General features: G+C 65.6%; 4 protein-coding genes across 4 annotated transcripts; 2 read left to right on the plus strand and 2 right to left on the minus strand.

The window, feature by feature from the left end:
• Window positions 1–3,856: 3,856 nt before the first annotated feature.
• LOC127024575 (caspase-1-like) lies at window positions 3,857–7,712 on the plus strand (the record flags this gene model as incomplete). The annotated part of the gene is made up of 8 exons (XM_050909181.1): window positions 3,857–4,133; window positions 4,461–4,597; window positions 4,850–5,026; window positions 5,228–5,462; window positions 5,592–5,747; window positions 6,389–6,498; window positions 6,860–6,965; window positions 7,249–7,712. Coding segments are annotated over 7 exons (1,185 nt in total), but the record flags the coding sequence as incomplete, so codon positions are not given.
• A 481-nt stretch (window positions 7,713–8,193) lies between these two features.
• On the minus strand, window positions 8,194–10,650 carry ABHD11 (abhydrolase domain containing 11). Its single transcript, XM_050909009.1, has 5 exons — window positions 10,367–10,650; window positions 10,093–10,270; window positions 9,474–9,644; window positions 9,018–9,199; window positions 8,194–8,714 (listed from the first exon to the last, which is right to left on the minus strand). Exons 2-5 carry the CDS (start codon window positions 10,258–10,260, stop codon window positions 8,576–8,578), a joined length of 660 nt encoding a protein of 219 aa, XP_050764966.1. The 5' UTR covers window positions 10,261–10,270; window positions 10,367–10,650; the 3' UTR covers window positions 8,194–8,575.
• Window positions 10,651–12,421: 1,771 nt separating this feature from the next.
• Window positions 12,422–13,158, minus strand: CLDN3 (claudin 3). Its single transcript, XM_050908966.1, is given in 2 exon segments — window positions 12,422–12,627; window positions 12,630–13,158. Coding segments are annotated over 2 exon segments (642 nt in total). The 3' UTR covers window positions 12,422–12,514.
• A 7,886-nt stretch (window positions 13,159–21,044) lies between these two features.
• On the plus strand, window positions 21,045–21,673 carry LOC127024431 (claudin-4-like). Its single transcript, XM_050909003.1, is given in 2 exon segments — window positions 21,045–21,576; window positions 21,579–21,673. Coding segments are annotated over 2 exon segments (627 nt in total).
• Window positions 21,674–23,474: the final 1,801 nt, after the last annotated feature.

A 23,474-nucleotide genomic window follows, 5' to 3' on the forward strand; every position in this document is an offset into this window, starting at 1 on the left:
CATATCAAATGCTTTAGGGAAACCTATGTTTACAACATATAGCAGTTTCAGGTTTTTTCAGTAAGTGTCAAACCTGCAACAACACTGTCTCCACACCAAACTTCAGCTGCCAGCAGTTTCAAACTGGCACAGAAAGCTTCGCTGGCTTCTACCCAACACGGAGGGGAGGCACCTTCTCCAAAAAACACCAACGTGCAGGGGGACACCGGGCAAACCCCACCAGGCGGGACACAGGCGAGAAGAGTCTCTGGCAGCACAACCAGCTCCGTGCCATTACCACGGTCGGTGTGGCACAAGGACCCCCCACCCGCCAGGCGCTTCCAGGTGGGATCTCCACGGCCCGCACGGCTCCCGCCGGGTGGGAGGCAGGGACGGCCCTTGGCAGGAGGGCAGCGGAGGCGCTCCCCTCCCGGGGCCGGGGGAGGCGAGCCGGGCCCGCAGCCTCCGCTCCGCAGCCGAGGTCTCTCGCCGGCGGGCACGGCTCACCGAGCCTGGAGGCCGCCCGCTGCCGCCGCGGGGCTGCGGAAGGGCTGCCGCTCCCGGTACGGCGAAGCGGAGGCCCCGCAGAGCCGCCGGACCGAGCGGCAGGGCCGGCAGCGGGCAGGCTGTCTCCGCCCCGGGCCTGACCCGGCGGAAGCCCCGCGTCTCGTTCCTTCTTCTTAACGAGAACCAGCCTTTACCCCTCCGCGGCACCTCGGGGCCGCCCCCCGCGGTCACCGGCCACTCCGCGCCGCGGCGGGAAGCAGCGCAGGCCGGCCCAGGCCCGCCGCCACCGCCCGCCCCACCGGGACCGGGCCGCGGGCCCGCCGCCGCCGCCTCAGCGCTGCCGCCCCCCGGCCGGCAGCCGCTCCTCACAGACAGGCCCCGGGGAGGCCCTGCTCACCGGGCGGCGGCGAGGAGGAGGAGGAGCGGGGCCCGGCCGGGCGGCGGCGAGAAGCCTGAGGAGCGCCGCGGGGCCAGGGCAGGGCAGGGCCGGGCCGGGCCGGGCCGGGGGCCGCGCTCGGGCCCGGGGAGGCGGCGGCGGCGGCGGGAGGGGAGGGGGGAACCGGCGGGGTCTCACCTGGCTCCGTCCGCGCCGCTCCCGCCTCTGCCGCGTGCAGCTCCCCGCCCTTGCCCCCCCCCCCACCGACCCGCGCGGCGCAGCCAATCAGCGCCCGGCGTCGCCGGCACCGCCGGCCAATGAACAGAGGGAACGCGTCCCCGCCCAGCGCCACCGGCCGCCAGAGCACGCCCTTCTCCTCGCCCGCAAGCCTATCCCGTGACCCGGCGCCGTGCGCGGCGCGGGGCGGGACCTGGCGCCCGGCGCCCAATGAGAAATCACAGCGCGTCCCATTGCAGCCAATCTGCGGCCGGTTAACCCTTCCCCTCAGAAAAGGGCGGGCGGTCACCGGGGCGTCGCGGAGGGGGGCGAAAATAAGCGGGGGGGGGAGGGGGGCGGGGCATAACCGGAGGGGGGAGTTCGTCACGTGACCGGCCCGGTGACCGGGCCCTCTTCACCCCCCCCCGCCTGCCGGCAGCCCCCCCACCCCGGCCCGGCCCGCCACTCCTGCGCCCGCGGGCAGCGGGGAACGGGCCGCGGTGGGGCCCGTGGAGGGGGGCGGCCCGAGGGGGCGGCCGGGGGCCTGAGGGCAGAGGCACCCCCCACGCCGCCCCAAACAGCCCCCCCCGGCCGTACGTGCCCCACACCGTCGTCCTCCGCGGGCAGCAGCCGCCCACCGAGGGCCGTGGTGTGGGCAGGCACCGGGGGAGCCCGGGCCCCTCACAGGCAGCGCCGCCTCCCCCGAGCGGTGTCCTGGCCAGGGCTGGGTGGTGCTGGGGTCTTGTCACAGAGCTTGGGTGCCTTGGAGCCGTGGTGTGGCAGGCCTCCCCAACGGGCCTGCGGAAGCCTTTAGAAGGGTAAAATGATCTTAGGGCCTCCCTGTTTTATTGCCCTGCTCAGCCTTCGGCAGCTGCAGCACTCCATGGCCAGCTGCTGCTTGCCTCTACCTCCCAAAGGGCTGGGTGTCCCTCTTCCCCACGGCTCATCCCTGGGTTTCCCCATCGTTGGCGTTACTTCTGCCGTTCCCACCCAGGTCTCACCCTACACTCAACCTGCCCTGTGAAACAGCCCTGCTGTTATAGTTATGGGGCAACCTCAGGCTTTCTTACAGTCCAGATCTTACACTTCAGGCACGCTCCCCTTCCTTCCAGCGCCTGTGGGATGAAGATGGGGCTGGTGAACCCTTGGGTGGATGACGATGCTGCTGCCCGAGGCGGTGTCTCCCTGCCAGTGCCTGGACAGGGCAGCACAAGGAAGGGATGAGCTGAGCTCAGCCCCAGACAGGTCTGGAGGGTCTGGGGGTGTGTGGATGACGGGGATGTTGGTCCTTGGCAGAAGACGGCCACCTCTGCCTGGGCCTGGTGCTGCAAGCTGTGAGCGGAGCTGCCCCGTTGCCTGGCTCTGAGAGGTGCAGGAGAGCTGGGAGCCTTCTCCTTGCCCCACCGGTGCTGGGTGTTGTGGCGCTGGGACCAGTTACATGCCTTCGTGATGCCCCAGTGTCACAGGGATGTGCTGAGCACCCCCAGGAGGAAATCACAGACGTGTGCTGGGCTATTGGTGACTGCAGGGGCTTGGGCGGGGTACGGCGGCAGCCCGGGAGCAGGAAGGCCCGAGCGAGGAGGCAGGAAGTTAGCGGTAACGAACACTTGCTTTAATTTTCGCCCTGCGGCAGAAACATTCGTGGCTCCTTCGGCAGGCTGGGGACTGAGGAGCGATGGCAGGTAAGCACAACCAGCGGTGCTGGTCTGGGTGGTGGGACTGTTACTGCTTCTTTTTTCCTGACTTCTGAAACGCAGACAGAAAGGCCATGCTTAGGGAGGAGACATTGCTTTATTCGATAGTGCGCAGAATTGGACGCTCGGGGGAAGTTCCCCAAATCGAGTGCAAAATCAAACATAAAACTTAGCCTATTTATACATCCCATTTCATACATCCTCTTTGCGTTACATACGTGTCACACTTATACCTCCTATTTACTGCATTTACATATTGCTAATGTTGCAGAACTATACTACGCATGTGCGGGGGTCCCGAGTGGTTGTCGGTGGTCGTTTGGGGACGTGCCCCCTACTCATTCCGAGACAAAGTTCACATTAAGTTATTTTCATCAAGTAAGCATTCTATCCCTCGTTGACTGAGCATGTCCTTGTGGTTGTTCTTTAAGATAAGTTCTTGTTAAAAAAGCTGTATCTGTCCTTGCAAATACTTCACGGAACTTCTAGCAGTTACAAGATTAACGACAACTACAGGATTACGACTACTAAGGCCTATTTACATAAAGAAATGTTTCATACACCATCTAGCAGTTACAAGATAATAACAACTACTAAGGTCTATTTTCATACAATTAAACCAGCTGGTATCAGGACGGAGGCCTGCCCGGGCCCTGCTCAGGTCCTGCTTGCCTTGGCCAGCCTGATGCACAGGGACACGGCACAGCGTGCAGGCTGGCGCCCGGGACACTGCATCCCTGAGTAGCTGGGGCCCTGCTCCTTGCAAATGCGTCCCCTGGGGCACTTTCTGTGGGTGTGTGGGAAAAGCGGGAGGTGGGCGATGGCACGGGAAGCCCCTGGGGTGGGCAATGGGGGAGGAGGAGCACCCAGGGTGGACGGTGGGAGGAGGGATCAGCAGCTGGGGGGGGCAATAGGGAAGGAGGCAGCACCCAGGGGAGGCGATGGGGAAGGGGGAGCAGCTAGAGGGGTGATGGGAAGAGATCAGCACCCAGGGGAGGCAATGGGGAAGAGGAAGCACCCAGAGCGGGCGGTGGGGCAGCAGGAGCTGTGGCGTGGGGGCTCTGGGTGCTGACGGGGTTGCCCTGCAGACAGGCTGCTCCTGAATGTGCGGGTAGCCTTTGTGGAGCGTGTGAGCAAGCCGGTGATCTCTGCGCTGCTGGATGAGCTGCTGGCCCAAAGGGTGCTGGGCCTCGAGGAGGTGGACGAGGTGCAGGATAGATACACGGTGCGCACCGACAAGGCCCGCTGCCTCATCGACACCGTGCGCCTGAAGGGCCCCAGGGCGAGCCAGATCTTCATCAACATCCTCAGGAAGCGCGATGGCACCTTGGCGGAGCAGCTGGGCCTGGGCGCTGACTCGGGTGAGAGACGCGGGGCTGTGGTCTGCCCCCGGCCATGCTGGGGCTCCCAGTGCCTCCGGTGGGACGCTGGAGGGGGCCTGGCCCTGGCGAGTGTCCGAGGCCTGAAGGCAAGGGGTAGTTGGGTGTCCCCGATGTCACTGCTCTGTGGCACTGCGTCCCCCTTGCCATGCAGTGACGACAGGGCTCTCAGGGGTGGCCGTCCCCTGTGGGGCTGAACAGGGACCCCTAAGGGGCAGAGCCCAGCTCGGCTCGCCTGTCCGTGCCCTGCAACAGTCCCCTCTTGCTGCAGGCGCTTCCCAGTGTAACTGTGAGGCTTTTTGCTTGCAGGGCCCACCGGTGTGCAGCTGGCCTCCCCCGACACTGAGGCCCCCCCCGGGTACCCCATCAGTATCCAGGGCCAGCAGTGGATCCGGCAGTGCTCCCTGAGCGAGTACCAGCGCATCAGGGACACAGAGGGAGACCAGGTGCTGCAGGCAGAGGAGATGAGAGGAGGGCTGGAGCGTGGCCTGCCCGCCCTGCCAGAGCAGGCAGGGGCTTGCCGAGGGGAGCCAGGGTCTTCGCTGGCCTGGGAGCAGGGCAGGAGATGTGGGGAGATGCCCCAGGGACAGGGAGATGTGGTTGCTGCACCCGTGGGCCTTCTCTGCTATTAGCTGCCTTCCAAGAAAAGCCCCCTGCACCCACCCATCGCTGAGCGCTGCCTCCCTCCGTCCTCACAGATCTATCCCATCCATCTACCACGGGAGACGCGAACCCGTAGGGCCCTACTCATCTGCAACATTGAGTTTGAGCACTTGAGGCGGCGGGATGGGGCTGAAGTGGATGTGGAGGGGATGACGAAGCTGCTGGAAGGGCTAGGCTACGTGGTGGATGTCCATCGCAACTTAACTTCCCAGGTAAAGGACTGCACAAAGCAGCTGCCACCGGCCCCAGGAGTGGCTCAGAGACCCTCCTTGCATGCGCTGGTGATGGGGGGCTCAGGCACCACAGGGACACCTCTGTCCCCAATGGCAGTGCCTCCTGCCCACAGCTGGTGGCTGGGTCTCCACACAACTGGTCACAGGTGGCTGATGTTCCTTCCTTGTGCTGGTTTGTAGGGGATGGCTACAGTCATGAAGGATTTTGCGGATCGCAAAGAGCACTGCACCTCTGACAGCACCTTCCTGGTCTTCATGTCCCACGGGGTCAGGGCCGGGCTCTGCGGGACCAAGAGCAGAGATGAGAACACAGACATCCTTTCCCTCGACACCATCTATGAGAAATTCAACAACAAGCACTGCCAGGCGCTACTGGGCAAACCCAAAGTGGTCATTATCCAGTCCTGCCGTGGAGGTGAGTCCCCGCTATGAGGTGCCTGCGAGGCGAGTGAGCCGGCCAGGCTCTCCCAGGGCACGTGAGCCCCGAGCACAGGGTGAGGACAGGACACCCCATCATCGCTGATGGCTGGCCCTGCCTTCCTAGGCAACATAGGGTCCGTGGTGGTGAGGTACTCTGCAGACTCTGCCGTGCATGCTCGCCGCTGCTTGGCTCACACGATCCCTGCAGGGGTGGAAGATGACGCAATCTGTGAAGTTCACCTGGAGAGTGATTTTGCCACTTTACATTCCTCCACACCTGGTAAGCAGTTCCTGGAGATAGTTGCCCTGCCTGAGGGCAGGCGAGGGGGACAGGACTCTCATTCCTGATGCCGGGGTCTCCTCCACACCTCCTACTCCTCAGGGCAGCTTGCTGGGGGTCCCCTCCATCTGGTGACCGCTTGGGTGTTGCTCCAACAGCCTCTGGAGAAGGCAGTGTCCCCTGATGCCAGGGTACAAGGCTGCTCCAGGACACCCACAGATCCCTCTTAGTGGCACCAGGGCCAGAGCTTTGTGCCCCTGCCTGGCTGCCTTCCCTTGCCCCGGCTGCAGCCCTCCCCACCAGCTCTGCCCGCACTCCTTCCCCAGCTGATTTATCTCACCGCAGTGGCTGGCTGGGGGAAATTGTTTTCTCCTGCTGGGTCACAGATGGCTCCAGGCCGTGCCAGCCTGGCAGCTGGCATGGCTGGGGGCATGGGAGAGCAGAGAGGCTTGAAGAAAATATTCATGTCACTTCTGTCTTCCCTGGGATACCCTGTCCTTTTCCCGTGCTGTGGGTTGGACGGGCCAAATATAACAATCTCAGAGAAGGTGCCCCAGTCTCCTGCTCCGGCACCCACCGTTAATCACTGTTGCAGTGAGGAACACCAGTGAAATCACACTTGGCATCTTCTGTCTCCCCAGATACTGTCTCCTGGAGAAGCTCAGTAACAGGCTCCCTTTTCATCCAGCACCTGATAGAGCAGTTTCGAAACCATGCCTGTAACAGCAACTTACAGGAGATCTTCCGAAAGGTGAGGCTTTGGAGGTAACTGCAGGTGTGCCAGCAGATGCAGCCATGCCAATGGTCAGAAATACTGCTCAGAGCAGAGCTTGGGCCAGGGTAGGCCATTTCTCGGCAGGCCCCTCGGGAGCAGGCTCTGTCAAAAAGGGGTCTGGTCTGACCTGCAAAGTCAGCTGGATCTCTGGAGGCATCAGCACCCTGCTACGTGGTGGGCACACAAGAGCGCGGCGTATTGGCGCGGCCCATGGCATCCCTTGTGCCACCACACACATGCCTGGGGATGTCCCTGGGGATGCACCCTGACTCCCTGCACCCTCCCACGCTGGGAACGGAGCTGCTCTCATTTCTCCCTGCTGCCTCTCTCACTCCAGGTCCAATATTCCTTTGGAAAATTTCCTCGGCAGTTGCCGTCACAAGAACGGACTACGATGCTCAGGAAGTTCTACCTCTTCCCAGGCCACTGATCTCCTGCCCGTGGTGAGTCTCTCCACCTCGCACCTCTGCGGCAGCCTTTTATCTGTGCCCCAAACCCGGTACCCGGCCAGCGGGGAGGAGCGGGGAGAAATTTCCCATCGCTCCTGGGCTCCAGACCTCGCGGCTCAGACAGGATATCCAGAGGACTTGTGCGCTGGTAGCCAGGGCTGGGCAGTGGCCCGACTCCATCCCCATCTCCCAGCTGGCCATAGGAGAGACAGGCGCTCAAGGAACTTGTTTCAGTAGGCCGTGTCTCAGGAGCTTCTCGGTCTAATGTTCTTCACAGGTGAAAAAATAATACACGGACAGCCAAAGTGTTTGAATTTGGGGGTAACACAGCAGAAAGTTCAAGCTCAAGGTGAACGCAGCCCTGCTCCAGAGAGATGCACTTCTTCGGAGAAGGAAAGGATGAGAAGAAAAGCCAAGAACAGCTCTGCAGAAACACAGTGAATCTCCAAACCAGCTACTTGTGCCCCCTCTGCTAGGCAATTACAAACAAACCTGGAACAAGAGAGTCCTTGGTCTCCTGTCCTCCCTTCCTTTTGTGGCCTCCAGACAACCCCAAACTGAGCAAACTCTTCCCAGGGAGCTGCTCCCAGGGAGCTCCGGAGCACCAAATGCAAAGCTGGTTAGTGTCTCTCTTAATTGTCCCCAGGCAGAGCCTGTCCCCCGTTGCAACAGACGATCCGTCACCCCCAGGGCCGCTTCCGCCCTGTCTCCGGCTTTACCCGTAGTCTAATAAAGGATTTTCACAGCAGACGGCACCACTCCTCTGCCTTTAGCCTGCAGTGGGTGGGTGGTCGCTGCGGCCGCCAGTAGCTGCTGTCACATTGCCTTCTTGGGGGATGCTGAGTAGGCGGGAGGTGAGAAATTGGAGGGAGCTCAGGGAGGAGGGGACATCCGCCTTCGGGGCAGGCTGGGCAGACACGCTCCAGGGGGACTTCCATGCCTCCCCCTTGCAGGCTCACAGCATCTCCTTGCTCAGGAGGCAGCTTCCCCCACTCCCTGATCCTCCTGCTGCCCCTGAGGTGGAGGAAGGACGCGATTCCTCCTGGGAGCCAAGAAAGATCCTCAAACCTGCGTCTTATGCGCACCGCTCCCACAGCTCAGCGCGTTACGGGCCCAGCCCAGTTGTCACCTCCCACCAGCATCCCCGCTGGTAAGCGAGAGCCCCTTCCTGTGCCCACCGCCGCCCGCCCTGTCCTCCACGGCCACTTCCGAACCATTTTCTGCCTTGGCATGGATTCAGCTTTATTGCACATTCTGCAAAGTCACAGCCAGATCCACAACCAGGTGGTCTGGCAGCAGGAAAACGAGAGGGCTCTCCTGCCCCCTCCTAGCGTCAGAGACGCTCCAGCGCAGGCAGGACAGTGTCCTGGGCTGGTGCCACCCCGTGTCCCTGCGAGGTGGCAGGAGAGCTCAGCGGGATGGAGGTGCCTCTCCGCTCTGGCTCCAGGCGACCCGGGGTGGGAGAAGGCCTTTCAGGCTGATCGGATGGCAAAGTGAGCAGCCGGTCCAGGCTGAGCCCCTGCTCACAGAGCCCAGAGCCCTGCGTCACTGCCCGCAGCTCCTCAGGTCCCACGCGGTGCTTGCGGAAACCCTGGTCCCCAGCGCTACGGTGGTGGTAGGAAACTGAGGACAGCAGTGATGAATTCTTCAAATTTATCCTGATGGACTATGTGGCCTGCACCTTCGATGTACTGGACATCCGCCTTGGGGAAGAGGCGCTGGATCTCCGGGTAGTCTTTGGAGCTGCAGGACAAGGGAACATGCCATGAGAAGCGTGGTCAGAGGTCCATCCAGGTGTCTTCCCTCACCCTCCCCAGGCAGAGGGGGATTGCAGGTCTGACCGCGTCCCCTTCCCTGCTGGCAAAGCCCAGGGCTGCCCCCAGGTCCCCCCCTCACTCTCCAGCGCGTTGGTGTCACCAGCTGCTGGAGATGCAGAGCTTGCTCCAGGACCTTCCCCATCTCGGGGGCTTCCTCCCACCCTCGGCAGCTGCAGAAGAGCACAAGGGGTCAAACCACAGACTTCGAACTGCTTCTCTCCAGTCCCACCTGATATATGGTGAGTTGGATCCTCCCAAGAAGAGTGCAGGGCCAGGATATGGCTTGTGGAAGACGGGGAAGTTCATGATATCTGCCAAGTGGTGGGAAATAGCCTCCAGGTTCACCCGCCAGACGTAGCGGCCCTCCACCTCCACCAGGTTGGTGAGGAGGAACTGTCTCAGCTGTGGGAGCTGCCACAAAAGGGGATCGTACGCTCTTCAGTAAGAGCAACAAGCCCTCAGGATGTCCTGGCACCCTCCATCCTCCCCTCCACCCCCTTCTGCCCATCTCCCAGGCTGTCACATTCCCCATTGCCCCTGCAGCCCTGGTGAGATGTCCTCCAGCTGCCCACAACAGCAGCGAGTGAGTAGGGGTGGAAAGAGTCTCGTGGCGCTAAAGCCCTGTGCTCCGGTCCCAGGGACAGGCTGGGAGCAGAAACCCCATCCAAGGAGCGGGATTTCCTACCTGGACCACCGGACGCAGCTGACTGTCAGCCAGCTGGCGGGCCGCAGAGCGGGGCAGACCATCCGGGATCTTCACCGACTTCATGGCAGAGATGTAGGCAGAGAATTCAGAGACGGGTGTGGTTGAGACAGGACTAATGTCTACGGAGATGAGGCGCTCCACCAGGTCTGGCTGGGGACATAAGCAGGGCAGATGGATGCCAGCCGAGATCTCTCCAGTGGGACCGGGCACTGGGCTCTGCTCCCACCCCGACTCCCTGGAGGCTTTTAGCTCCCTCCTGCCTCAGCAGAGAGCTCCACGTGCCCTTCCCCGAGTTCCTATTTCCCTGTGCCTTGGCACGGGAGATCGCTAAGCTTTCTTGCAATCAGTGCTGGAGGGACAGGGCAGAGCGTGGGCAGGCAGACAGAGACTTGCTCCTGCTCCCGCAGCCCAGCTTACAGCTCCGAGCGGGACAGCACCCACGACCGTGACGGAGAAAAGCCACCCCCTGTGGGGCTGTGGGCAAGGCTGGCACCCATGAACAGCCCTCACAGGTGCCACCCCCCTTCCTACAGCCTTCCGCTCCAGGAGCCCCCCTCCCTGAGCCCGCTGCCCCCCCCAGCCCCGGGAGCCCGCTGACCCGCTGCAAGGCCAGCGTCATGGCCGTCTTGCCCCCCATGCTGTGTCCCAGGAGGATGCACTTGGTGATGCCCAGGCGGGTCAGGAGGTGCTGCACATCCAGGCTCATCGCTTCGTAGGTCATCAGCGGGCTGTGGGGGCTGCCGCCGTGGTTCCGGGCGTCCAGCATCAGCACCTGCCTGGGCAGGGGCACCCTGTCACCCCAGCCCGGGGCACCGCCCGCCCGGGACCCCCTCCTCGGGGCGCTGCGGCCTCCCCCCGCCCCAGGGCCTCACCTTGCCGCTGCCGCGGCGCACCAGCGCCTTGGCCACCGTCTGGAAGTTGCCCTGGCTGCCGAAGAGCCCGTGGAGCAGCACCAGGGGCGGCCGGTCCCCGCGGGCCCCCACCTCCCCGTGGGCCAGCGGCACCGCTCTGCCGGGGAGAGGGTCGTCGGGGGCGTGGCCAGGGACGCAGGGGCGGGGGCATTGGGGGCGAGGTCGGGAGCGAGGGCGTGGCCAGGGCTGGGGGGTAGGGCCAAGGGCTGCCCTGCTGGCAAAGCAGGGTGGGGTGGCAGGGGGGGCTAGGGTGGGGCCACGGTCCGGGGGCGGGGCCGGCATCCCGGCCCCACAGGCGAGCCCAGCCCCTGGGGGGGGGGAAGCCAGGGCACGGGGGCGGGGTTAACACCGAGGGGGGCGGGGCCCAACCGCGGGTAACGGCCCCGCCCCTCCTCTCGGGACCCCTCCTGCCGCCCCCGCCCCGCGCGCGGCCGGGTCCTTACGTCACCACGGAGCGGGCGGCGGCGGGCGGCGGGCGGGGCGCAGCCGCCCCGGCGGGACGGGGGCGCGGGCGCGAGGCAGCCGGCGGAGCATGATGATGGCGGCGGCGGCGGCGGCGGCGGCGCGCGCGCGCGCGGGGGCCGTGAGGCAGTGCGCGCGGGCGGCCCCGCCCCGCCCCGCCGGCGGCGGCGGGCGCCCCCTGGCGGCGGGAGGGCGGGCGTCCTGCCGCCGGGTGTCGGGTTCGGCCCGGGCCTGCCAGACTCGCGGCGGCAAGGTCAGCGCCTGCCTGCCGGGCAGCGGAACGGGGCCGCGTCCCCGCCTGCCGCCCCCCCCCGCCACCCCCCCCGGCCCGCCCGGTGCCGGGCAGCACCGCCCTGCCGATGCGCTGCCGATCCTTATCGCAGCTGCCTGCGGCGAGCGGGCAGTCAGGCGTGCCGGGGAGCGGGGCGAGGTGCGGCCCCGGGGAATTTGAGCCGGGCAGATCGCCCGCCTTGCGAGCGGGGCAGCGGGGGCTCCGGCGAGACAAAGCGCTGGGCAGGCTCCGGCTGCCTGCTCCTGCCTGCAGCTGCATCCAAGGCCGAGGGCAACAAAACCTCCCGCTCCCGCCTGCCCGTGGGCAGCGTTTTCCAGAAAGCTGCTCCAAGCCCACGAGCGGGCAGCGGGGCAGGCAGCCCTGGGGCAGGTTGCAGGCAGCTGGGGAGCCTGCTGGGCCCCGCTGCCTGCTCAGCCCTGCTGCCTGCTGGGGCCCACTGCCTGCTGGGCCCCGGGCAGCGCAGGCTCTGGCCGTGCACCTGCAGCGGCTCCTTCCTCTTTTGTCCCTGCCTGCTGGCGCGTGGCGGGGCAGGCAGGTGCCACGGCCGTGCCGTGGCGGTGGGAGCGGTTGTGCAAGGCGGCCTCGCCCCAGCCGCTGCTCTGGGGCGGGGGGGAGCGCCCCGTGTTCCCCTCCACGGAGCCAGACTTTGGACCAGGCAGGCAGGGAGTGCCGCTGCCGGATTTCAGCGGTTGCTCCGCTGCCTCCCACCCCGACGGCTGCCAGAAAGCTGCCGCCGAACGGGCAGGGGGGCGACCGACCCTCCCCGAGCAGACACCCCCCCCGGGGTGGGGGAAGAGGGGCAGTGGCGTGAGACCCCCATCCCCAAATCCGGTGCTGCCAGGGTGCCGCCGTAGCGGAGGATGTGGGGTGGCCCCTTGGGGGGGGCTGTAGCCCCGGCCCCCCCTCCCTGTACCCGGTGGGATCCTGCCCCCCGCCCGCTCCAAGGACACTCGGGCTACCAAAACAGGACGTGTTTATTGACAAATGTAACCGGTACAGACCACGCGTAACAGGGACAGACGGTGCCCGGCCGGTGGCGATGGGGACACACAGACACACACACATGCTGGGGGGGGCACCGTCCCCATCCCTGTCCCCATCCTGTCCCATCGGCGCGGGCAGGGGCACGCCGGGCGCCGCTTCTCCCGCCGACCCGAAACCGCCTCTTGTTTAACCGAAACCGTCTCTATTTACACAGCCCGGCCCTGACCCCACTGCCGTCCCCGTCCCCTCCTCCGCACCCCCCCCGCCCTGGTGCCGCCGTCCCCGGTCCCCATGGAGGGTGATAAGGGTCCCAGGGTGGGAGGAGGGGGGGTGTGGGATGTTGGGGGGTGCCGGGGGGGTCCTGGGGGGACTCAGACATAGTTCCTCTTGTCGTAGCTGGTGATGGCGGAGCGCGGGGCGGAGTAGGCCACCTTGCCAGTGGGGTACCTGTCGTCTCTGGGGGGGCAGGAGCTGCAGAGGATCCCCCCCCCAGCAGCAGGAGCGCGGAGGCCGCCCAGCCCACGTAGAGCGAGGTGCCCAGCTCCCGCTTCTGCGGGTCAAGCACCAGTGGGTTGTAGAAATCCCGGATGATGGTGTTGGCCGACCAGGAGACGGGGATGAGGGTCATGACACCGGAGAGGAGGAAGATGACACCGGAGACGATGGTGATCTTGGCTTTGGCGCTCTCATCCTCCACGCAGCGGGTGCACTGGGCTCCCACGATGGCAACCAGTAAACCCAGGACGGCCAAGATGATGGCCACCACCAGGAGGGCGCGGGCGGCTTGCAGGTCCTGCGGCAGGGCCAGCATGGAGTCGTAGACCTTGCACTGCATCTGCCCCGTGCTCTGCACCACGCAGTTCATCCACAGCCCTTCCCAGATGATCTGGGCCGTCACGATGTTGTTGCCGATGAAGGCCGTCACTCTCCACATGGGCAACGCGCAACAGATGATGCTGCAGAACCAACCCAGCACCGACAAGGCCACCGCGCCGATCTCCAACCCCATCGACATGGTGGCTGGTTCGCTGCCGCGCTCTGGGCGATAGCGGAGAAGAACCCACGGACCGAAACCGTCCCCGTCACCCGTCACCGCTTGCAGCCCTTGGTGGATCGGCTTACACCTGGGTGCACCTGCGTTTATAAGGGCTGGCGGGGCCAGCTCAAGCGCCCGCCCGGGGTGGGGTTTCGCTGCTGGACGCTCCTCTCCGCTCCTCCGTCACCGTCGCCCGCGTCCCACACCCTCCCCTTTGTTTGCAGAGATGGCGCCGGGTTACCGGAGAAGGGCGGGAGGGGGAGAGAAGCCACTTGCCACGGCCATCCTCGGTTTCAGAGCGATGGGTACCGGGAAGCACGGTCACTGTGCTCATTTGGACCCATTGAACCCCCTTGGGGACCCGGAAATCCCTCGGCTTCACCATTTCCCCTCAGAGGTGCCGGCAGGTCAGGGTTTGGTTTATTTCTGGAGCGTCTTATCAGTGCTCACGTTTAACTGGGGTTCGGCAAGCGCCGGGCACCTTTGCATTGCTGTGCAAAGTGCAATCCCTTCGCCGTGCCGTGATGCTTGTTGCTCCGGCACCACCGTCCAAGGGGACCCATGGGTGCTCCCTGCCCGGCAGGGTGGAAGCAGGAGGGGCCGGGCGGGGGGGGACCCCCCCCGCCCGGCCCCCTCCTGCTCCCACCCTGCCGGGCAGGGAGCACCGGCGGAGATCTCCCAACCAGATGATAAATATTTTTCTTCATCCTGCTCATGTGTTTTGGCCTTGAAGGAGGCAGATAATGCACGTAACCGCCCCGGCAGCGTCACCCCGTCAACCCGAGCGGGCAGCTGGCGAAGGGGAAAAAAAAAACCCTAAAAGGCAGGTGCAGGCAGGCTGCCTGCAGTCACGCTCAGACCTGGCAGCGGCAGCCCCATGGCTGTGGGGTGCATGTGTATCCCACATCAACCGTGTCCCCCCCTCCAACCTTGCATGCCGGTGGCAGTGCCGGCATTTCCAGCCTCCCCCTCTCCAGGAATGTGGTCACCGGCCCCCGCCGGATGCGGGCTTGCTCCTGCCTGTTCCCTGCCTGTGCCGAAATCTCCCCTACAACTTATTAACTACTCAAGAGCGCGGCGGGATGCTGGCAGCCGGTACCGCGGAGGGAGCCCTCCCCGTACGGGCACCCGAGGTCTGCCATGGGGGGGAGCCCCGTGTCTGCCTGGCTGGAACCCGCAGCACCCCGACACCCTATAGCCAGGGGGGTCAGCTTCGGATGCCCCACAGCGCCTCGAAACCCTGTATCTGGCTGGGTCAGCTTCTGCTGCCCTGCAGCACCCTGAACACCCATAGGCAGTGGGGTCAGCCTCTGCCACCCCACAGCACCCCGACACCCCATATCTGGCTGGGTCAGCTGTTGGCACCCCATGTCACCCAAGCACCCCGTGTCCAGCCGGGTTGGCCTCCGGCCTCTTGCAGCACCCTGTATCTGACCTCCACCACCCTGTGACACCCCGATACCCCGTATCCAGCCAGGTTAGCCTCTGCCAACCCATGGCATCCCAAAAATACCCTGTATCTGGCCAGGTGGGCTTCTGCCACCCCATGGCACCCCAAAACCCCCTGTGTCTTGGCCAGGTGGGCTTCTGCCACCCCATGGCACCCCAAAACCCCCTGTGTCTTGGCCAGGTGGGCTTCTACCACCCCATGGCACCCCAAAACCCCCTGTGTCTTGGCCAGGTGGGCTTCTACCACCCCATGGCACCCCAAAACCCCCTGTATCTTGGCGAGGTGGGCTTCTATCACCCCATGGCACCCCGAAACACCCTGTATCTGGCTGAGTGGGCTTCTGTCACCCCATGGCACCCCGAAACACCCTGTATCTGGCTGAGTGGGCTTCTGTCACCCCATGGCACCCTGAAACACCCTGTATCTGGCTGAGTGGGCTTCTGTCATCCCATGGCACCCTGAAACACCCTGTATCTGGTGGGTGGGCTTCTGTCACCCCCTTGTACCCCGATCACCCTGCCATGGGCACCCCGAGCCCCTCACAGCTGGCCAGGATTGGTGGCTCTGGGGGTACCCAGGGATGACCCCGTATGTACTGCCGAGGGGGAGCCCATGCAAGCAGCACCCCAGGGCCTTGTGCCCTTGTCGCTGGGGGTTGCTGGGGGTCCCGGCCCTTGGGGGCACCTTGGGGTGCCCATGATGCCAGTGCTGCCGGCAGGTGATGGTGGGTACAGGGCCAGGCCTGCCGGGGTGCTGCTGGCACTACACCGCCACCCCCAAACAGAGCAGAGTCTGGGCTGGCCGAGAGCCCCCCAGGTCCGCAGGCAGGGGTGCCGGCAGCGCACACCTCAGGCAGGGCTGTGCCAGCAGCCCCGGGGTGCAGGTGCGCACAGGCGCACAGATGCACCCCCCCCCCCCACACACACACACACCCACACCCACAAACTCACACCCCCTCTGCCGGCAGGGACACCCGGACACACAGCGGCACATGCAGACAGACAGACAGACAGACAGACAGATGCACGCACACAGACAGCGGCGAACAGGCACACGACGGCAGTACGGGTGCACACACGCGCGCCCCATGGCGCACACATGGCTGCAGAGACACCAGCACCTGCACCCGCAGCTGCACAGACACACACGGCTGCAGGGGCTGTGGGGCAGGGGGGTACCCCAGGCAGGGCTGTGGGGCAGGGGTAGGGGCAGGGTTATACCACGGGCAGGGCTGTGGGGCAGGAGGATATCACAGGCAGGGGTGTGGGGCAATGGGGATACTCCATGCAGGGGCATGGGGCAGGGGGGATACCCCAGGTAGGGGTGTGGGGCAAGGGGGACACACCAGCTAGGACTGTGAGGTGGGGGGTACCATATGCAGGCGTGCGGGGCAGTGGGGATACCCCAGGCAGGGGTGTGGGTTAGGGGGGATACCCCTGGGTAGGGATGTGGGGCAGGGGACATACCTCATGCAGGGGTGTGGGCAGGGGGACAGCCCAGGTAGGGCTGTGGGGCAATGGGGATACCCCAGGTAGGGGTGTGGGGCAGGGGGGGGATACCCCCAGGTAGGGATGTGGGGCAGGAGAAGAGGGGGATACTCCAGGCAGGTGTATGGGGCAATGGGGATGCCCCTGGGGTAGGGGCTATTGGGGCAGGGATGGGGTGAGACGGGGCAGGCGAAACACCGCAGCCCCCGACCCTGCAATCAGAGCCCCACGCGCCGCGTCCCCACTTCGTCATCCCAAATTGCCCAAAGTACAGGCTGCGTGTGGTGCCGCGCCGGCCCGGGGCAGCTGCCGCCGCCTGAGTCACGACGGAGGAAAGGGCAAATCACCGGGGTTTCGGGGTGCCGGCCACTGCCGCGCGCTTCAGGACACATTCTTGTGGCGAGCAAACCGGCTTGCCGGTGTTTACCGAAAACGGCTGAGCAGGGCCAGCATCCCCGCGGGGGTCCTGGGAGCATCCCCATCCCTCCTGCTGCTGCGTCCCCCACCCTGGTGAAGCCCCTCTGCTCTCCCCCCGCAGCTGGGAAGGGATGGGGAGTATCACCCGCACTGGGTCCCCCGGGATGGGGACGAGGTGGGGTGGCCGCATGGAGCCACCGGTGACATGGGGACAGGTTTGCCCCCCCTGTGACGTGGTGACCCTGGACGAAGGTCAGACCCAAAGGTCACCGGAGCATCGCCGGTTTGGTGGCCTGCGCTGCAGGAAGGTCACCTGTGCTGGCAGGGGGGGACACCCGCTGCAGGCATCCCCCCATCCCCACCGTGTACCCAGCATCCAGCACCCCCAGGGGTGAGCAGGAGGTGATGGCAGAAACTGCCCCGGGCGTTGCGGGGCTGCGTCCCGCTCACGTGCGCCCGGCAGCCGGCGCAGGGTTTGGGGTGTTCCCCCTCCCCTGCGGTGTCGGGAGTGACGGCGCGTTTCCCCCCCGGGGGAGCTGGGCCGGGGCGGTAAATGCTGCCTCGGCTGCTTATATTTCAGGCGCGGGGCTGCTGGCTCTGCCCCGGCCAGGGCACACAGGCAGCCCATTGTTGAAGCCCCTTCGGCGGCGGCGGAGAGCAGGTAAGGCGGCTCCGAGCATCAATGGTAGCTCTGTCTGCTGGCGGGGCGGGGATGGAGCTGCCAGCAGTGTCGGCGCCCGGCCGGCACACGGGGAGCTGGGGGGCGGCGGGGGGCACGGTCTGGCAGGACGTGGCAGGGGGCTGGCAGCTCGCCCGGGGGATGCCGGGCCGCCCAAAATCTCAGCGTGCCTGGGGCATCCCCACCCTGACGGCTTCGGATCAAGTTCCCCGGGGCTTTGCTGCAGCATCCCGCTTCCTCCGAGCATCACCCGTGGGGGGACCCCCATTGCACTGCTCGCATCCCCCTTCCTGAGCCGTGGCTGTCATCTCCCCCATCCCTTTCACAACCACCTCGGCAGCACTTGGGCATATTTTCCCTGTTCAGAGCCACTTTTTGCTCAGCAAATTGGACAGGGCTTTTATTTTCAGAGCGACTTCAGGCCGAAGGTCCCGTTTCTCACAGCAGCACTTGCTGCCTGGCGGCTGTGTCCCTCCGGGGACCCCGCAGCTCCCGGCGCACGGCTCCTCTCCTGCCGAGCCGATAAGACTCTGCTTTCCCGTAGCGGGAAACAACCTGACTCTGCATATTTGAGCCGGTCGGGGGGGTTTTATGTTGGGCAAGGACTTTTTTTGGGAACATTCTGTCTCTGGGCTGCCGGTAACTAATCCCCAGCTGCCGCCAGGGAGAGGCTGCCCAGCTCTGTGCCGGCTGAGCGGGAGGGCTGGTGGCCGTGCCTCGCTTGGTGGATGTGAAGCCGGAGATCCCGGTGGATCACTGCTTGCCGGCAAGTCTTGCTCGCCTTTTCGGGACCTCGAGGTAGCCAGGGCGGCGAGTTCGTGCACGGGTGCTGGGGGATGAGGGGCTCTCAGCTCAGTGGCGCGGGGCTGAGCCGGTGCCGGGTGTGTGTGTGAGGTGGGAATGTCACGCGTGTCCCGGGTGGGGATGTCCCCGAGCCCTTTGGCGGAGGGTTCGTGCCCCGAGCCGTCTCCCCGTGGGGTGTTCTCTGCCCTGTGCAAGGTCAGGGCGGCGCAGCCTCCGCTGTGCACCCGGCGGTGCCCGGCATCATGGTGACACCGGGTTTAATGCTGCCTCCCCACCCGGGGATGGCCTCACTGCCCAGTTGTGAGGCTGCGGCATGTCCCCATCCCGATGAAGCAGGGACAATCGGTGGAGGGCGTTTCCCGAGCCACGAAGGGCCGGTGGCCGATGTGCTGGGACAGGAGCTCTGATGTCACCGACCCCGTTAGTGTGTGGTGAAGCAGGGACGGGAGCTCGGGCCCTCCCATCCTGCAAATCCCGCTGGATTCGGGGCAGGGCACCCGCACCTGGCTGGGTGCTGGGGCAGGTGCTGGGTGGCGAAGGCTCGGGATGGGGCGAGCACCCTGTTTTTGGGGTGGAGGAGCTCCCTGCTGAGCGGGTGGGCTGTGGTCCCATCACGGCATGTCCCTGCGCCACGTCCCCTTGCAGGTGGCACCGGGATGAAGCCGGGGCTGAGGTGCACCCAGGCATGGGCAACTGGGACGGGGCTGTGGGGCTGGTGTCCATGCGGTGACGGCCCCGAACGGTGCGTGCTGAGGCGCTCGGCGGTGCCGTGGTCCTACCAGTGCTGCACCAGCATCCTCTGCCTCAGTGGGCGTTGGGGACAGGGTGCTGCCCCAAGGGTTGGCTGTTGCTTCTCCGCTCCCTGCTGAGCCTGTGTCTGTCTGTCCTGCTGGCCGGCAGCGCCGGGGACACGGGGCTGGCTGTGCTGGCCAGGCGCGTGCGTCGCTGGGGGACGTGGGGAAGGGCACGGGGGCTGTTTATGGGTGGCAGCCGCCAGTTTGAATATATGTCACGTTCTGGCTTTAATTACAGTAATTGGCTGTCGGAGGGCCATGCTGGCGCCTGCTCTGGCTCCGAGGGGGAGCGTGAGCGGCTCAGGCGTTTGATGCTCTGCGCGCAGAGGAGTCCCTGTCCCCGCCTTGCCATTTGTCCCCAGCCCAGAGGCATGTCCCCACGTGCCTGCGGGGACACGGCCCATGCGAGGTGCACACACACGTGGGCGCGTGCCTCTCTCCAGCCCCAAATAATTTGGTGGTTACAGCAGTTGGCTGGGAGGTGAAAGCCTCAGGCAGAGTCCGGCCTCAGCGGGGATGCTCCGGAGCCCCGCAGATTAAAGGGAGCCCTTGACCATGAGGCTCCAGGGTGGGCACGCTGGCATGCAAGCAATGCAGGCGCTCCAGCAGGACAGACAGATGGACGGATGGAGCATCCCAGCACAGCCGGGCACCTGGGTGGCTCCTCCGGCACAGGTCGGGCAGGGAGGACCCTGGCTCGTCCCCGCTGGTGAGGGTCTGTAGCGAGACCCGAGCATCCCTGAGTGCCTGGGCTCAGCCCTGCCCTCTCCTGCCATGCTGGGCACCGGCATCCCCAGCCCAGGTGCTGTTGGCGTCCTCATGGCACTGCGGCACACGGACTGCCTGGCTCGTCCCACCGCGTTAGGGCACGATGCCCGGGGATGTCCCGGCGTGGGCAGCGGCAGCTCTAGAGCCTGACGCACCGAACAATTAGCACAAGTGATTGGATTGTATCGGTAACCCCAGTGCTTGGAAAAACTAAGATTATCTCAGGCCCTGTTATCTTTTCCAGAGGCCCGGCATTAAGGTGGGGTGGGGGAACGGTGCAATGTCCATCTGTCTGTCCTTGCGGTCTGTCTGGCCTCGTCCTGCACCTGCGTGGATGCTGGAGGGACTTTGGAGGGAGCGGGGAGGGGATGTGTGCAGGGGGGCTTGTGGATTAAAGGAGGAGACGTCGGGCAGTGCCCAAAGCATTGGCATCAGCATCGGCATTGGCATCGGCATTGGTGTCGGCACAGCCTGGCCAGCGGGTATGGCTGATTGTGCCAAAATGTGGCCAGCACCACGTGGCCCTGCCGGCCCCGCTGCCCTGCCTGCGCCTGGCACCCCCGTCCCCACTGGGGCAGCGGCGGCACTGGGACACCTCGAGGCCACCTCTGCCCCCCCGCAGCCCCAACCCACCGAGCCTGGCCAGCAGTGCAGGCAGCGCAGGCAGTGGGACGTCGGCAGGGCTGGAACCGAGGGCTGCCGTGTGAATGCCGGCTCAGCGGTGGAGCACGAGGTGGGGTGGGTTTAGGGGTCTGCCCCCTCCTCTTGCTCCGGGCAGCGCCGTCTCTCCTCCGCGGGGAGCCGGCAGCTGCTCCAACCGGTTTGTGGGTCTGGGCGGCAACACCTGCCGCCCGAGGCCTGATGGAGGGCTGGGAAGAGCTGGTATGGACGCCAAGGAACAAACAAGAGCTGCTTGTGTCCTGCCGGGCACAGAGCCCAGCAGCGGGGCAGGGACAGCGTGCTGCTCCCCGGCACGGGGCCGCGGGGGGCCGGAGGCTGGACTGCTGCTGGAGCAGCCGCCCCACGAGCTGGGGGGAAACTGAGGCACGAGAGCATGGAGGGACCCCATCTGGGTGATGGAGCAGCAGGTGCTGGCAGCGGCGGCAGAGACATACCAATGCCCGGACACCGGCTCTTCCCCTTCAGCATCCCAGGCTGAGCCCCAGCAGCTGCCCTTGGCATCTCCTGCCTGCCCCACAGGCAGCAGTGGGATGCACTCTTGCGCCTGGGTGGCCTGATCTCGGTCCCCTGCGTCCCTCTCCGTGGGAGCAGCCAGAATATTAAGTGTCATCGCTGCGGGGAGAAATGCAAGCAGAGGAATCCCGGGAAACTGGTTTTACCCCTCCGTCCGGTGCCGGCGGCAGGACAGCGGTGCTCCTCCCTCAGCAAAGGCATATAACGCCTGCCATGGTCCTGGCAGCCGGCACTGCGTTGCGGGAGGCGGGCAGGGGTGCAGGCAGCGAGCAATGGCCTCCATGGGGCTGCAGGTGCTGGGCATTGCCCTCTCCGTCATCGGCTGGTTGGCCTCCATCCTCTGCTGTGCCCTGCCCATGTGGCGGGAGACGGCCTTCGTCGGCAACAACATCGTGGTGGCCCAGATCATCTGGGAAGGGCTGTGGATGAACTGCGTGGTGCAGAGCACGGGGCAGATGCAGTGCAAGGTCTACGACTCCATGCTGGCCCTGCCGCAGGACCTGCAAGCCGCCCGCGCCATGGTGGTGGTGGCCATCGTCTTGGCCGTCCTGGGCACCCTGCTCGCCGTCGCCAGCGGCAAGTGCACCAACTGTGTGGAGGACGACACCGCCAAAGCCAAGGTCATGATCCTCTCCGGTGTCATCTTCATTGTCGCCGGCGTCCTCATCCTCATCCCCGTCTCTTGGTCGGCCAACACCATCATCCGGGACTTCTACAACCCGCTGGTCACCGACTCCCAGAAGCGGGACCTGGGGTCGTCCCTCTACGTGGGCTGGGCGGCCTCCGCACTCCTGCTGCTCGGGGGGGGATCCTCTGCTGCACCTGCCCCCCCCGGGGCGAGAAGCCCTACTCTGCCAAGTTCACGGCCGCTCGCTCGCTGCCAGCCAGCAACTACGTCTAGGAGCCGCTGCGCCTGCCTGGACCCCCCCCCAGCCACACCGGGGAGCTGGGACCTCCCGGGGCACCCCTGGCCCGCAGACCCCCCCCTGACTGGGCTCAGGGCTGGCCGGGAGCCGGGACAGGGAGGGCTGGGGTGGTGCAAGGGAGGGCAAACAGAGCTGCCTTTGTTCACCGGAGGATTGAAGCTGGTTCTTTAATCTCGGTTGAGACGGGGAACAGGGAGATCCTCTCCTGGCTGCCCCCCCCGCCGGCGGGGGTCCCGCTCCCCCTGGAGCACCCAGCTGCGGCATCTTCTCCGAAAAACCACCCGATCCCCCCCCCGAGCATCTCCTGGCTCCCGGTATCGGGGTGTGTCATGCGGTGACGCAGCTCCCGGGGCCCATCCCGCGGGTGGCACAGGGCTCTCGGCCGGGTAAAACCCCCCAGGACGCGTCCGTCAGGGCAGGCAGCGGTGCCGGTGGGGACACCAAACCTGTCCCATGCGGTCACAGGGATGCGGCGGCTTTGCAGACCCCAGCAGGCTTTGCAGACCCCGGCAGGGTCTCGAGGGGCGGCAGGGGCTCTCACCTGCCTGTACCCTAAATTTTGACTTTGACCTACTTTCGGGGTTCGGAGCGGCCGTACAGACGTGTGATTTCTCGCGGCAGCTCCCTGGGGCGGGGGCATCATTATCCTGGGAGTGGGAAGGCAGCGGCTGGGCTGGGAGAACCGGTCGGGGAGGCGGGAGCGGGGCTGTGCACCCGCACGGATTGGGGGTGACTCCCGACCCGACCCTGTCCCATGGGGTGTACCCAGCCCCATGGCCCCCCTTGGCATCCCCCGAGTGGGGTGCCCAGGCCAGGGGTGGGAGGGGGTGACTCGCGGTGCCCCCCCCGGTTGTGCCGCCGTCCGTCCCTGCATCGCAGCCTTCCCACATTAAACGGCAGCTGCTCAGACTCAGTGCTTCGTTTTCTTTACCCTCTCCAACACCCGCCTCGGTGGCAGGACAGCCCGGTGCTCCTGTGCCGCTGATGCTGCTGACCCCCGTTCCCCTGAGATCCCCCAAATCTGCTCTCCAGAGCCTCCTGCAATCCCAGCCGCCCCCTGACCCCCGCTCCAGCCCTGGCATCACCCACCGCTCCCCTCCCCGGGCCACCCCAGGCTCTTGCTCCCTGAAGGGGGGGTGACAACGGGTGCCTCCATGGCACAATGCCTTGGCAGCGCTGGACGCGGCATCGGGGATGCCCCACGCCTGTCCCGGCACAATCTTCCCACCCGAGCAGGAAGAAGGTGACGGGTGCCGGCAAGGGTGGGTCGGGGCGTGCTGGCCCCGGGGCTACCTGACAGCCCTGTCTGGGAGCACCCCGGGGCCGGCGTGGGCAACGCCGGGTGTTTTGCCTATCTCGCTTCCGGCATGGCAAGCTGCGCCTGGGTGCAGCCGGTGCTCCGCTGGCTTGGGAACATCCTTCCCTCCTGCCTTGGGGTGCATGGGGATGATGGGTGATGCCGGCTGCCTGGCTTTGGGTGTCTCATCTGGGTCTGGGGGCTTGAGGGCTCCCAGCTCCGCCATCCCTTCACTGGGAGCGGGAATGGTGGAAAACGCGCCTGCAGCCCTGTGGTGCCGGTGGCCAGGTGGAAATGTGAGCATGACACTCTGGCGAGCATCCCTGCTGGGATCCATGGGGCCACCGCTCATCCCTGCTGCGGGTGGTCGTGCGCCCCGTTTTGGGTGTCTCTTGTGGTCCAGGTCCTGCTGGCTGGGGAAGGTGCCTGGGGTGGCTTCCCGTCATCTCGGCTACCTGACCTCCCGGGAGGCTGGTCTC

This window comes from Gymnogyps californianus, chromosome 20 (assembly GCF_018139145.2).
Source record: "Gymnogyps californianus isolate 813 chromosome 20, ASM1813914v2, whole genome shotgun sequence".
NCBI classification, from domain to species: domain Eukaryota; kingdom Metazoa; phylum Chordata; class Aves; order Accipitriformes; family Cathartidae; genus Gymnogyps; species Gymnogyps californianus.

Excerpts from the sequence above, each read along its gene's own strand:
- ABHD11 (XM_050909009.1), bottom strand. The coding sequence starts at position 10,260 with ATGCTGGACGCCCGGAACCACGGCGGCAGCCCCCACAGCCCGCTGATG. Across the intron at positions 9,645-10,092 it reads TGACGCTGGCCTTGCAGCGG|CCAGACCTGGTGGAGCGCCT; the intron begins GTCAGCGGGCTC and ends TTATGTCCCCAG. Across the intron at positions 9,200-9,473 it reads AGCTGCGTCCGGTGGTCCAG|CTCCCACAGCTGAGACAGTT; the intron begins GTAGGAAATCCC and ends CTTTTGTGGCAG.